We start from the raw sequence: 13,658 nt of genomic DNA, 5'->3' as shown, positions 1-13,658 counted from the left end.
ATTTTCTCCCTCCCGATATTTCATATCAAACAATTTTTATTTAAACTGTTGTATTTTATGCTCACTCGGCCAATTCCTTATTAGGACATCACATGCTATATTTGGGAGTCCGCCTCAATCGTTTCCCGACAGTGTAAGTTGTTCGTGTCTTCTGCTATTTTGCTACCCGCTATTTCAAAAACCGGACCAGACCCTAACGTTCTAGAGGACCACAGGTTTCTCGCACGCTCGCCCCAAATCAAGGTCTCTTGTTTATTTGAAGTTAATTTTCACTGCTTTTTATGATGGATTTGTTTTTATAAATTGATTGGTTTCTTCTATATTTCATTCTCCATTTAAAGTAAAAACATTAAAAAACAGGGTTATGTTATTTTAGGTGCGTGATACGCTGACCCGAGAGCTTGCGGGCGCGTGTTGCTCAAGCTTTGTGGGGCTGCGTCAAGTTTTAGGGGGACTGGGAAGCAGTACCCGCGTGACAACAGAGCTGTCTGCAAACTCACAGGTAATAAACAGTCTATATATATATATAGATATAGATATATGAAACGGTAGTTCGCGTGTTTTTTTCCTACAAACCAAGATATATCCCGCTCTACACCTATGTATTGAGCACTGTTATATGAACGCCTGCACTCACGCATTATATATATATATGTTTAGCAAGTACGTATGGAGCCTCAAAGACAACAACATCGAACACTTTATTTCATGGAAAATCCTTTCATCTCACTCCGCCTACAACAGCTCAAATAAAAGATGTAATCTCTGCCTCAAAGAAAAAAACTGATCATTATTCGCCAACCCAAACTGTCAACCTTAAACAAGCGTAACGAGCTCGTGTCTCCGTGCCGCCACAGGAACAAAGCCTTGTTATGCAACAGCTGAACTATTCAATTTCATCATAGCAGCCATTCAAATTTCGCGCACTATTTTTATGTAAATGTCGTATATATATGGTAATGATGGTAGTAATATATTCATCTCCTGATGAGTTGGCAACCACGAATTTGGCTTTTTTTTTTGTTTTTGTTTAATTGAAATCCACACAAATGTGGGCACAATGTTAATTCACACACAAAGGCCCTATTTCCTACGGCTAATACAAGCAAGGAACAATGTTACTTTTTTTCATTTTCTTTATTGTTTATAAGATATCAGAATAATTCCAAAATAATTTAATCAAACACTCAAAATGAGTGACTATACATTAACTATGCTGGCGCATAGCTTGGGGGGTTTATATGGGTACATGCATTCCCCATAACCGTCACAGGCCCTCGCACTTTCCATATATAGCGCCAAGTCAAATTACGGGCCCTCAACAATTGTCTTATATAGCGCCTAGCCAAATTACAGGCCCTCGCACTTACCATATATAGCGCCAAGCCAGATTACGGGCCCTTAATACTTACCATATATAGCGCCAAGCCAGATTACGGGCCCTTAATACTTACCATACATAGCGCCAAGTCAAATTTCGGGCCCTCACACTTACCATATATAGCGCCAAGCCAAATTACGGGCCCTCAATATTTACCATATATAGCGCCAAGCCAAATTACAGGCCCTCGCACTTACCATATATAGCGCCAAGTCAAGTAACGGGCCCTCGCACTTTCCATATATAGCGCCAAGCCAAATTAAGGGCCTTCTGTATTTACCATATATAGCGTCAAGTCAAATTACGGGCCCTCAACAATTGTCTTATGTCTTATATTGCGCCAAGCCAAATTACGGGCCCATTTGCCATATCCTACATAGCGAGATGGTGAGAGAACACACACACATTTGACGTCATTGCTCGCGCTTTGGTTACTGAAAATCCTATTTTTCAGCTTTATGGCTCAAAAGGTTTTGAAACTATGGCAACAACACTAGCAACAAAGTATAAAGAAAGGCCGATTAAAGACGAGGCTCAAGGTATTATGGAAGGTCTATCCGATGTTCTTGAGTCTGCAGGGAACATGGTCAGCGGTTTAAATGAGAAGATGAGAAGCGGTGAAGTCATTGATTGGTTGGATGACAGTAATGCTGCAAGAAACACGGAAGCTCTTCAGAAGGTATGACAAAGCCACGTGACATTGACAAAGCCATGTAACACATTGCCTGCATTGCTTTACAAAGCCAACATTTCAGCGCTGTTAACACCCAGTTCATCCACAAGTATTGTCGATTCGTCCACAAGTTTCGTCGTTTCGTCCGCGTATTTTCACAAAACTCTACCCTTCAAAGTGTTTCTTATTAAAAAATGTGCTGTATCAGTTGTACCGATACTTGAGATGGTTTGAGCAATGTGAATGGCTTATTCGGTACTTTTTGGCTGTTTTACAAGAAGATACCGGCACAAAATTGGCATATTCAATACTAACCCTACGCAATATACACGGAATTAATCCCTGAATTGTACAGGTTTCGTAGTTACAGCATCTTGGTCGGGTTAGACCTATGTTGCGCTCGAGCATTTTATGACCTTCTGAATTGCAAACAAAAAAATCACCTAAAAACACTCAAAGCACTATTACAACATAATGTTTGGGTATTTTAAAAATCAGAGCATTGTATATATTTCAATCGTATATGATTTTTCTAAACAGAGCGAAGCTGCTTCCCAAACATGCGTTAAAGGAGTCGAGCAAACTGCGCGTGCGCTAACCACCCGTAAAAAGCCTGGGGACGAACAGAGCCGCTTGACTAGTGGGGGACTAGAGATAGTCGTGGAAAGACGAGCAGCAGGAAAGGGACTGGCACTAGAGAGTCAGGGAGCCCAGTTCACGGTACCTGAAGAAGTGACAATTGGGAAACTGTCTAGCCTGGAGTACGTGGACTTGCAGGTAGGCTAGATGTGAGCTCAGCCTTTTGTGGATATCGTAGATTTCCGAAGAAAATAGGGACTTAGTCGAGAAAAAAACTTTGCTGCACAGCTAATCGATTCCGGAACAAAGTCGAACATAACTCGGAGCTTGTTCGGATATCTTTCGATCGCCAAAATTTGGACGCCAAAACTTAAAATGTCTACAAGACCACAATTCGTCCAGGAAACTTAAAAATCTGTACTTGACGCTCAACTCTCTTGCTTGAATCGCTCAAATCTCTCCATGTTTCGACGAATCATGTGAGTATACTAGGTTCTCTATTTTGAAAATTAATTAATTATTGTATGATTACCTTTGACTCCGAACGATAAATTCCAAGTTTCAATGTAAATACCTTCATACTCATAAACAGACACAAACTTTATTTCTACTATAGCGAGCATGATTCATGAGGCAAGTCTATACTCAAAAGCGTCAACGTCCTCGACATAGACCGTCGTCGAGGTTTGGCGGTGTTATGTATGCACGCTAAACAACAGTCAGCTCTGTACTGACGTAGTTAGTTGTCATGGTTACGTGACGTATGTAATAAATTAGTTCTTGTTGTGCCGCCATTGTGATCTGTAATGAACTCAGCATAAGCCTCCTTTGAGACAAACACTACAGGCGGAAAACGGTTGTTATCGATCAGAACGCATTTTCGCGTGCTGACTTTGAATCCTCAAATCTATTCCATTGTTTTCTACCGTGGCCGTTCTATTTGCCGTATTGGTATTTTTATCTAACATTTGAGTTCGGAATAATGCAATGTTATAAAATTTTTGTATGCACAGGTTATCAGCATGGAAAAATCCCCGTTTCTCTCAGCTGAAAATTCCAAGATCAACAGTCACGTCTCAAGCCTTGCTTTCCGAGACCCATCAGATCAACCAATCGCAATCAAGAACCTCTCCGAGCCAATATCGATCTACTTAAACAATGGACAAATCGATAAACTCTCGTCACTTAACGGAGAATTAACACTAAATTCGCCAAATATGGTAGTGTACAAAGTCAATTTTTCAAGTCCCAAGTCAGCTCTTTATATGGTGGCTAATTTCAGTGGTTTGGAGAATAGCAGCGCATGCGCGGTGATGTGGCGCTATTCTATGCATCCCACATTGGATGCATTTAATTTGAGGTGGAACACTACACAACAGAACAGCTCATTCTCAGTTCTTTTGGATTCAGAGGTCATTTACGAAAGTGGCGTATACTACATTGGATTGTCATGCTTCGAACGCAACGCGACACGTGATGTGCGTAATGCATCACGTGATAAGAACGTGGTGGCTAATAGAGCTCACGTGATGGAGATGGCAAGTCACGTGGTTTATAATATATCCCTGCAAGTCGTGGGATGTATGTACTGGGATGAGGTGCAGGAGAACTGGAGCACCAGAGGATGTCGGGTAATAGCGTAAAACATTGATTGATCGTTCCTGTACTCATTATTCTTTAACCCCCACATCACTGCCATTATCAACAACATCATCATCATCGTCATCACCATTATTATTATCATCATCATCATCACCCGTCATCACTATTAGCACCATGAACACTGTTATCATAACCTAACATTAACGACATCATCACTGTCATCAGCATCACTACCATCATCAACACCATTCACCCCTATCATCATAATAATCATCACCATCATCTTCATCATCATTATAACCATTATCAACACAATCATATCTACCATCATCACCGAGGTCATTATCACAACAACACCATCATCGCCACCGTAGTCACTACCATAGAATCGCCATCAAAACTATTATAAGAAACAATAATCATCTTCATGACAATTATCGCCACCATCAACAACATATCAAAATGATATAACTATCTTCTTAATAACCATGAGCGTCAACACCATCATCATCTTTATCGTCATCATCATCATCATCTTCATCATCATCATCATCTTTATCATCATCATCATCATCATCATCATCATTTACAACACTAGCATTGTACCAATGTTTTCATTTTCTCATGCGGCAAGTGATAATGAAACAAGCTAGAAGCACGCGTTTCGTCTCATCTTACCTTTCCTGTAGGTTGGGCCGAACACCTCAAGTTCCCGGACTCACTGCCTGTGTAACCATCTCACCTGGTTTGGCAGTAAGATCTTCGTCCCTCCGAGCGCTATTGACCTCAGTCTGATCCGTGCGAACATCCAAGACCCCGCCCAGTATGCGGCGGTGGTGTCGGTCATGTGCATCATCTGGGGGCTGTACGCTATTGGTGTCGTCTGGGCAAGGCGACAGGACAAGAACGACGCTTTGAAGGTACAGGAATGGTTCCTAAAAGCCTTATCTGTACAGTCGTTTTCTTAAGAAAACCTAAGTAATCCACATCCTAGAGTTTGTATATCTTTTTAAGATTATCTTCTATTAGGATGTAAATGTACAACCTGGAACACGGTCGCCAATGGAATGCATCATGGCTGACTTTTAGAATCGACAGTGCGCTGTAAAAATGGATATCATGTTTAGCACTTCCGAGCAGAAACTATAATGTAAAATCATGCTACTGTTGTACTGAAAATAACGCCGTTAATTGTTTTTTGCCATTTGCAGAAAACAATGTAAGCATTGTCGAGAGCATCAAGCAAGTTATTTGCGTTGCTGCACTGTCCTGCTTGGATTCTTGCATACCTCCATGCAACCAGCACCCAATTTGCCAGCGATGCTGCTATGTTTACAGTTGGACTAATTTTGATGTAATCTCGTTTGCTAGGTTGGCGTTCATTTCAGCCCTAGCAATAGGCCCGGTAGCCGGTACCTCTACGAGATCGTAGTGTGTGTGGGTACCCGACGCCGGGCCGGTACTACGGCAAATGTCGCCATAAAGCTGTACGGTGATCAGCAAGATAGTCAGCCTTTCCTTTTGGACGACAGCAATCGGAACAGGTAGAATAAGGGGGGGAGGGGGGGCATTAACCCTTTTTTTGGCGAAGTAGTAGTGGTTGTTTAGGGGTTGTTTAGTGGTTGTTTAGGGGAATTTCGGGTGGAAAAGGTGGTAAATGATAGCATTTAATTATTGCGATATTGAGTATTCTGAGAACTCACGCAAACGATTTCAAAAATGCTAAAACCGCTTCTGACTTCCGTCAGTTAAGTTTTGTAACGGAATATGTTCTGTACCCTCTCATTGGTCAAGCATAAATCAGTGAGTGACATGTCTTGGTTATAAGCCATCAAAGTGTAGGCCAATAAATATAGTTGAAGACAGAAGCCAAAATTTATTCGGTTTATGGGGGCGAGTTTACAGTAAACATGAAAATCGCAGAAAACACAATTGAAATTACACCATAGCTGATCTGGCCGTAATAACGTCGTGTAATACTACTTATTGACTCATTCACCAACGGTAATTGTCTAACTAAAGGTTGGTTCCAACTTGGACGTTAGCGCAAGCGCAGCGCACCTAATTTTCCTATCTTCACTAGAACGCAAACTCAAGAGAACGCAACTGCTTGATTTTCTTTGGCTTGCGCTTGTACCGATACTCACTTGTGTTGCGCTTCCGTTTGCGCAAGCGCTTGCGTCCTAGTGAGAACCAGCCTTTAATTTCACCGTCTAGCTAGCCAACTAAAGGGCTTTGTTAAGGCAGCCAAGGAATCCGTGCCAGGACCATGCTGAAGCACCATACTATTGGTTGTGTTTATATCACCCCCAAACTCCAACAAGTCTATTTCTTTGTTCCTAGCACACCATTATCTCGTGGATCAAACAACTCATTCATCGTTACTACCTCAGAAGCACTCGGACAGCTCTCTTACATACGAATCTGGCACGATAACACGGGCTCAAATCCTGCTCTTTTCGTCAAGAAGGTCATAGTGCGAGACCATGTGACCGGTGATACATGGCATTTCCTGTGCAACCGCTGGTTTGCTGTTGACGAGGGCGACGGAATGATTGACAGAGTTGTACCAATGACGAGCCAAGAGGAGCTCAAACATTTCAAGACTATTTTCATGGATAAGACTAAGAAGGATTTGACAGACTCGCACTTGTGGTTCTCAATAGTGTGGCGCCCGCCTGATAGTAATTTCACGAGGGTAGAGCGAGTGTCGTGTTGTCTGTCGTTCCTGTTGTGTACGATGATGGCGAATGCGATGTGGTATGAGGTCCCAACTGGATCCAACACCCAGGTGGATATAGGACCCGTTCAGTTTTCCTGGGAACAAGTTTCTATCGGGATTATGAGCAGCATGGTCGTCTTCCCAATTAACTTGGTCATTGTGCAAATCTTCCGTAACTGCAAGGCAAAAAAGAACAGGGGTAAAAGGTTACTGGGAAGTCCAAAAGGGGGAAATAGAGTTTGTGTTACAAGCAATAGCAAAATCTTGCATCATGAAGATATAGACACACACATATCTCTTCCTAGTGACACAAGTCGAACATCGTTTTGGTCTAACAAGAGATCAAAGAATCCGAAAAAGATAAAGAGCTTACCATGGTGGATGACCTACATTGGTTGGCTTTTGGTTACTTTAACAGTTCTTGCTTCAACAGTAGTAACCTTAATGTACGGCATCCAGTTCGGAAAGCATACCTCAGAGAAGTGGCTTCTCTCTATGTTTATATCAGTAACACAAGACATCTTCATCAGTCAACCACTAAAGGTGATTCTTCTAGCGCTCTTTTTCGCGTACGTCCTCAAGAAACCACCCAGCGACCAAAATAACAATGCAAATGAACTTGACTCGAAGGAGCTGCTACAACAGTGTAACAAGCGAGATACTAATGAGGTTATAGATGTTGAAGCACCTTCTGTTCCACTAGGCGCGTTGTCTAATGATGCACTGGAGAAAGCGCGAGAGAGAAACGATAAGGAGCGTAAGATGAGTGTCATATTAACAGACATAGGGACGTACCTGACATTTCTATGGGTGCTTTTGGTGATTGCTCACAGCAGGGTGGACTCGGCGGCGTATTGGCAAAGTAGGTCTATCAGCGATGTGTTGATGAAGACAACCTACGAAAGTCCCCCTGAGAGCGGCTTGACGAAAACTTTCCAAAAGGTATAGGCAAATATTGAGGTTAATCAAAGCATATAAGTTACAAGTACAAGTTGAAGGCTGATTTAGACAGCAGGATTTAGTCGTATGCGACTACAACTCGAGTGTAAATCAGCCTACGACTCAGCTACGATGCTTGACTACGAAAGTCGTAGTGTATAGTGCAGGGCTAAGACATGTCGTAGACAGGTCGCATACAACTAACTCATGCTGTCTAAAACGGCCTTAGTGGTGCAAATGTTGTCCTCTCCTTGAACCATGGCTAGGTCCACCTTTACTGGAAGTTTCTTTCTCCTTATCGCGGACAAAATCCGCTATTTTGTAATGAGATATTGCTTATTTCATGAAATAACAGCGGACCTCAGATTTAAGACTGCAAAGGGATGTCCACTACACACGCGTTAGGTTTCACGCGTTAGGTTTCACGCGTTAGGTTTCACGCGTTAGGTTTCACGCGTTAGGTTTCTCGCGTTAGGTTTCTCGCGTTAGGTTTCACGCGTTAGGTTTCACGCGTTAGGTTTCACGCGTTAGGTTTCACGCGTTAGGTTTCACGCGTTAGGTTTCACGCGTTAGGTTTCACGCGTTGGGTTTCACGCGTTAGGTTTCACGCGTTAGGTTTCACGCGTTAGGTTTCTCGCGTTAGGTTTCTCGCGTTAGGTTTCACGCGTTAGGTTTCACGCGTTAGGTTTCACGCGTTAGGTTTCTCGCGTTACGTTTCACGCGTTAGGTTTCACGCGTTAGGTTTCACGCGTTAGGTTTCACGCGTTAGGTTTCTCACGTTAGGTTTCACGCGTTAGGTTTCACACGTTAGGTTTCACGCGTTAGGTTTCTCGCGTTAGGTTTCACGCGTTAGGTTTCTCTGCGTTAACATACTTGTAACGGTTTTAGTTGCCGCCCCTATGAAGGAAAGCAAGTAAAAACCAAAACGTTGGCATCTCTCGACTTCTATTGTGTCTGTCTTCACTCTACTTATTATACCTTCTCCGCGTGCTAAACGAGCAATCTAGCTACATTTATATTTTTATTTTCCTTATATAATAAGCAGATTAGCAACGATTCTGAAATTTGGCTTTGGACAAATCACGTACTGTTACCCGCCCTGTACAACTTGGATTGGTATTACTACACTAAAACAGCCCCAAAGCTGGTCCGAGGCGGTGCAGGACTTGTGGTTGGGTTTGCAAGATGGAGGCAACTAAGAAAGAAGAAAGGTAAGATAATTATTTGGTCAAAGATACAAGTACAATACTTAATGTGTTGGGCACAAATTTGGCTTCACATTTTCGGCGATCAACTTCACCCTATCTTCAGATATTGTGCTCTCGGAACTTAGATTTAAAAAAAACCGGATTAGATCAAGTAGATATGGAATTTTTTTTTTCTTTGAATTATATGACGCCATCAAAATATATTTTCTTCAGATACTTGCCTCATCACTGACGTAATGCGTGGAGTCATACACCATTGTACTGATCCCTATTCCGTGTCTACCCAAGACGAGACAAACTACAATTCAAGATGGCGCCCGTTCAACACGAGCGACGTCCCGCCATCTCCTGCCACCATCTGGAGCTTCAACTCCGCCTCTAAACTGAACGGTTATCCCTACTTTGGGGAGATCAGAACATACTCCGGCGGCGGCTACATCGTCCCATTCTCCTCTATTTATTACAAAGCAGTGAAGGAAATCAAACACGCGAGGAATAACTTCTGGATTGATCGCTACACGGCGGGGTTATTTACCGAGTTCACGTTATATAACCCTTACAGCAATTTGTTTACAGCGAGTACAGTCCTTGTTGAGGTTCTGCCAACAGGAGGATTTCATGTGAGGCCTGAGTTTTTTACATTCAGGCTATACAGCCTTGTTGGGGACTTTCATATCTTTACGCTTGTTTGTGACGTCGTGTTTCTGTTATTTACCAGCTATTTCACCTATCGTGAACTGAAAAAACTGTACAAGGACAAATGCTCTTATTTCAGGGATTATTGGAACTGGGCAGAAATTGTAATAATGGTCCTTGCTTGGATCGCTGTTGCCGACTATTTTATTTGTCTTGGGATTCGAAAATGGACTTTAAAATTACACCAAGAAAACCCGAATGACTACACAAACTTCCAGTATATATCTGCTTGGCAGATGTCTTTCGAGAGTATCCTTGGAATTCTGGTATTCATCTCTACAATCAAATTCATAAAACTTCTGCGCTTCAACAAAAAGATGTTTCTACTGGCCTACACTTTGAGTCGGTCCGCAAAAGACCTGGCACACTACGGTATAATGTTCCTTATAGTGTTTCTATCATTTGCACAATTCTACTACCTTCTTCTCGGAAGCGACTATGACTCCTTCAGTACCTTTGTAAAGTCTATCGAGAAACTTATCAACGTTCTTCTCGGAAGATTCTCCTTTGAGGAGTTCCTTAATCCTTTCCGTATCATGGGAGCATTTGGATTCTTCCTGTACATGACTCTGACAAACTTTTTGTTACTGAACATGTTTATAGCTATCATCGTGGAGTCGTTTACGGAAGTGAAACTTTCCCCTGAGCTGGCTAGAAATGAATTTGAAATAATGGAATTTACTGTTGAGCGTGTCAGAGAAGTTCTTGGAATTCGAAGATTGTACAAAGTCTTGGACAATGCGCGAGAGAGTTCTCCTACAGTGATTGAATCAAATGATGCTAGGGAAAATAATTTGCAGGGCCCGGTCAATGTGAAGCAACGTCACGCACTTGATAAGCTGTCACGTTGCCTTGACAACCTGGGTTACTGTATAAACACAATAAGGGAATCCGAAGAGAGTGAATCCGCACTTTTAAGAAAGGTTTCCGAGAAACTATGTCAACAGGTCAAAGAGAACTAGAAGAACTAGGAAGCACTAAGGCTACTACTGATATTTGCTCTCTTGTTTGTCACTGTATTTGAAACTTTCAGGGCCGAAACAGGCCTCGAAATAAGAGAAACATTAAGAAAATATTGGGGGGCACAGCCCTGCCCTTATTGGTCATTTCCTTATAAATTTTGAAAATTGGGGGGCACGTGCCCCCAGTGCCCCACCCTCTGCTACGGCCCTGTCTTTTGTAGTTACGGTGTGCTAGTTCCTGGGTTGACTGGGATACCTGAGATCTGCAATTTGTTTGGACCCTGTGTTGTGACATGTATGACAAAGATGCTACTGCCCACCACCTTTGGATATAAAAAGTATATGTATAATCTCAGGGGGTGGCCCAGAGGGCCCGGGGCTCACTGCCCTCAATGTGCTATCACTCAGTGGTAAATTTATTTTAACACCCAAAGTGAGCCATATTATTTTAACAATATAATTTAGATAACATTTATTATCTCATTTATGTAAGTGCAAAGTAAACAACAATATATATGTATGCTATCAATTGTTTAAACATTTTTAATTTGAAGTAAATGAGAGGGCTATAGAATATCCAGACTTGAAATTATAGCAAAAACATATTCTTAACAGCACTAGAAAGACAACACAATACTCTATATTTCATTGAAAATGTTCCATAAAATGATAATGACATTTAATGAAGGATAAAGATATTTAGGAAGAAAACAAAAATTATCTAAAGGAAGGACCAAAATTCCAAGAAATAAGCACCAAAATACCAAAATAATGTTCATAGTTTAACATATCTTTTACTACACATGACTACTGACATCTGGCCTTCAACTGCACAAATAACATGGATCTGAGAGCTGGAATCTCAAAATCAAAGATAAGAAGGGATCGACAATGGCGCAAAGGTTCTTGGGTCATTGCGCAACTTTGGTCATATCGCGAACAGAAAAAAAAACAGTTGCATTTGAACAAACAGTAAAAAACAGTTGCACTGAGCTACCACAGGTATCCCAGTAACTATTTATTTTCGTAGGGATTCTCGGTATACATAAACTATATCCTTGGGTTTAATTGTATCGCCATATATATTGAATAATTTCGGAAATCATTGCATATCTTCAAAAAATATAAACGTCAATAAATAGTGGAAATTTAACATAAAAATGTTGCCCGTATACGTTTGAAGTGCAGCTCCAGGAAAAGGGAAGACCGTTTTGGGCAAAATGCACATTATCTTAGGCTTACTTTCCCGGAAAAAATTTCGAATTCCTCCAAGCATACAATCAATTTACGCCATATTATAATACATATATTTTAATACATATATGTACGCGTATATGTAATGTGTGAGTGAAGCCGTTCATAGAGTGCTTGATGCACAGGTGTAGAGTGGAATATGTGTGTATGTATATTTTTGTTCTTGTTTAACCCGGGAAAACTTGTTGGGTGTATTTGGAGGTATCATCGATTATGGAACATTGAAGAATTGAAAATGAATTATAGTTTCTTACAGCAAAATGGGTTATTTTCTTTAACATGTAAAACCAGCACACAACGCGTTTCTACACATTTACATTTACACAAATACATTAAAATTTGTGCTGGGATAGACAGAAAGTTACATGAAATTTATACTTGAAATGAATATGTCTCGCTAGTGTCACGCACCAACTCGAATCCTGCAAATGACATTTTTGGTAATGAAATGGAGTTTATAACAGGCAATGTAGAGGTGTTTTTGGGCTTCTCTGCAAAAATAAAACCACCAAAGGTAAATTTAAGTTGCTCTCTGTAATCTACTGGGTATCCTGTGTGAATTTAATTCGTCAAACCAGTTTTTCACTCGCTTAATCCAGGGCTAGTAAATCGGGGTATTACTTGGCTTCCGGGAAAGGCGAGTTATCCGTCGGTTAGCTAACCTACGATTAGCGAATTTTAACCCGGGATTAGGCGCTGATCGAGGGTTAAGTTAATCGGCCTTCCCGGAACCGACCCCATTTCTCTATACCTATGGAGCTCCGCGCGCGGCTCCGCTATGAACCCTTTCCCCCCTCTAAAATAAAGCACCTAAATAAAGGGTGATCTTACTGCTTTTGTAGCTTTCCGTAATTGAGGAATTTTGAAAGATTGAAGTTTTTCCGGTTATTCCAACAAGATTTAAATCTGTCGAATGTGGGAAACTCATTCTGTTCGGGAGTAAAATTCACAAATTTTAAAATTCAAAATTTTGTCAGCGATTAAAATTATTCTTGAGCTCAAAATGTCGGTTATTATTTTTTATTATTTGCTTTGTACTCCTGTGCGAGATAGTTTGGGCAAAGCTAGTATACACTAAGTAGCAAACGTTTTCTGTGTTTTTTGGGCGGACATAAGAAGAAAGACAGTAGGCCCCATTTTTCGCGCAGTCAAATTGTCGAAACACTCGTTTTCTTCTTGTTTCTTCGCCCTAAAAACACTTGTTACGCAACGATAGAGCAAAGACGGTGGTGTTAAGTTTTTTTCAAGAGACCATCATGCTCTCTTCTTTTCCCATAATCACCCATTTTTTTTACAGCCCTTTGAATACACCTTTGACGCTGACGAGAATCGAACTCTTGTCAGCACACTCGCAGTCCGCATCTTCATTCATTCACGAGTATGTAGAAGTTGGTACTGATAAGAAACCACAAGCTCATGCCTGGAAAAAAAGAAGGTTATATCGCGAATCACGTCCCAGATAGTTTTGCAGTCCCACATGTAATGGAGACCACAAAAGGTCCCTGGTTTTCCTTCATATCTAAATTTTTGATTCGCCCTGAATTTTTGAGGGGCCAACATGATAATTAAAATACATTCCCACCATAGCATTCCAACAGATTGTTGCTGCCATTTTAGAATCTATATAATAAAAGACGTGTAA

At 41.2% G+C, this 13,658-nt stretch overlaps 1 protein-coding gene across 3 annotated transcripts in view; it reads left to right on the top strand.

Moving 5' to 3' along the window:
- Positions 1-11,923, top strand: part of LOC5516858 (polycystic kidney disease protein 1-like 2) — a 30,033-nt gene extending 18,110 nt beyond the window's left edge. For all 3 annotated transcript variants that reach the window (XM_048719464.1, XM_048719463.1, XM_048719465.1), the window contains 9 exons: positions 377-502; positions 1,836-2,060; positions 2,595-2,831; positions 3,647-4,264; positions 4,925-5,155; positions 5,607-5,779; positions 6,579-7,899; positions 8,942-9,107; positions 9,318-11,923. In XM_048719464.1, coding sequence (XP_048575421.1) covers positions 377-502; positions 1,836-2,060; positions 2,595-2,831; positions 3,647-4,264; positions 4,925-5,155; positions 5,607-5,779; positions 6,579-7,899; positions 8,942-9,107; positions 9,318-10,762 — 4,542 coding nt within the window. In that variant the 3' untranslated portion in view covers positions 10,763-11,923. The remainder of the gene's footprint in view (positions 1-376; positions 503-1,835; positions 2,061-2,594; positions 2,832-3,646; positions 4,265-4,924; positions 5,156-5,606; positions 5,780-6,578; positions 7,900-8,941; positions 9,108-9,317) is intronic.
- Positions 11,924-13,658: the final 1,735 nt, after the last annotated feature.

The sequence above is a fragment of the Nematostella vectensis genome, chromosome 12 (genome assembly GCF_932526225.1).
Source record: "Nematostella vectensis chromosome 12, jaNemVect1.1, whole genome shotgun sequence".
NCBI lineage: Eukaryota > Metazoa > Cnidaria > Anthozoa > Actiniaria > Edwardsiidae > Nematostella > Nematostella vectensis.
Note: the sequence above shows the minus strand (reverse complement) of the source record. Positions and strands in the feature narration are given on the sequence as shown.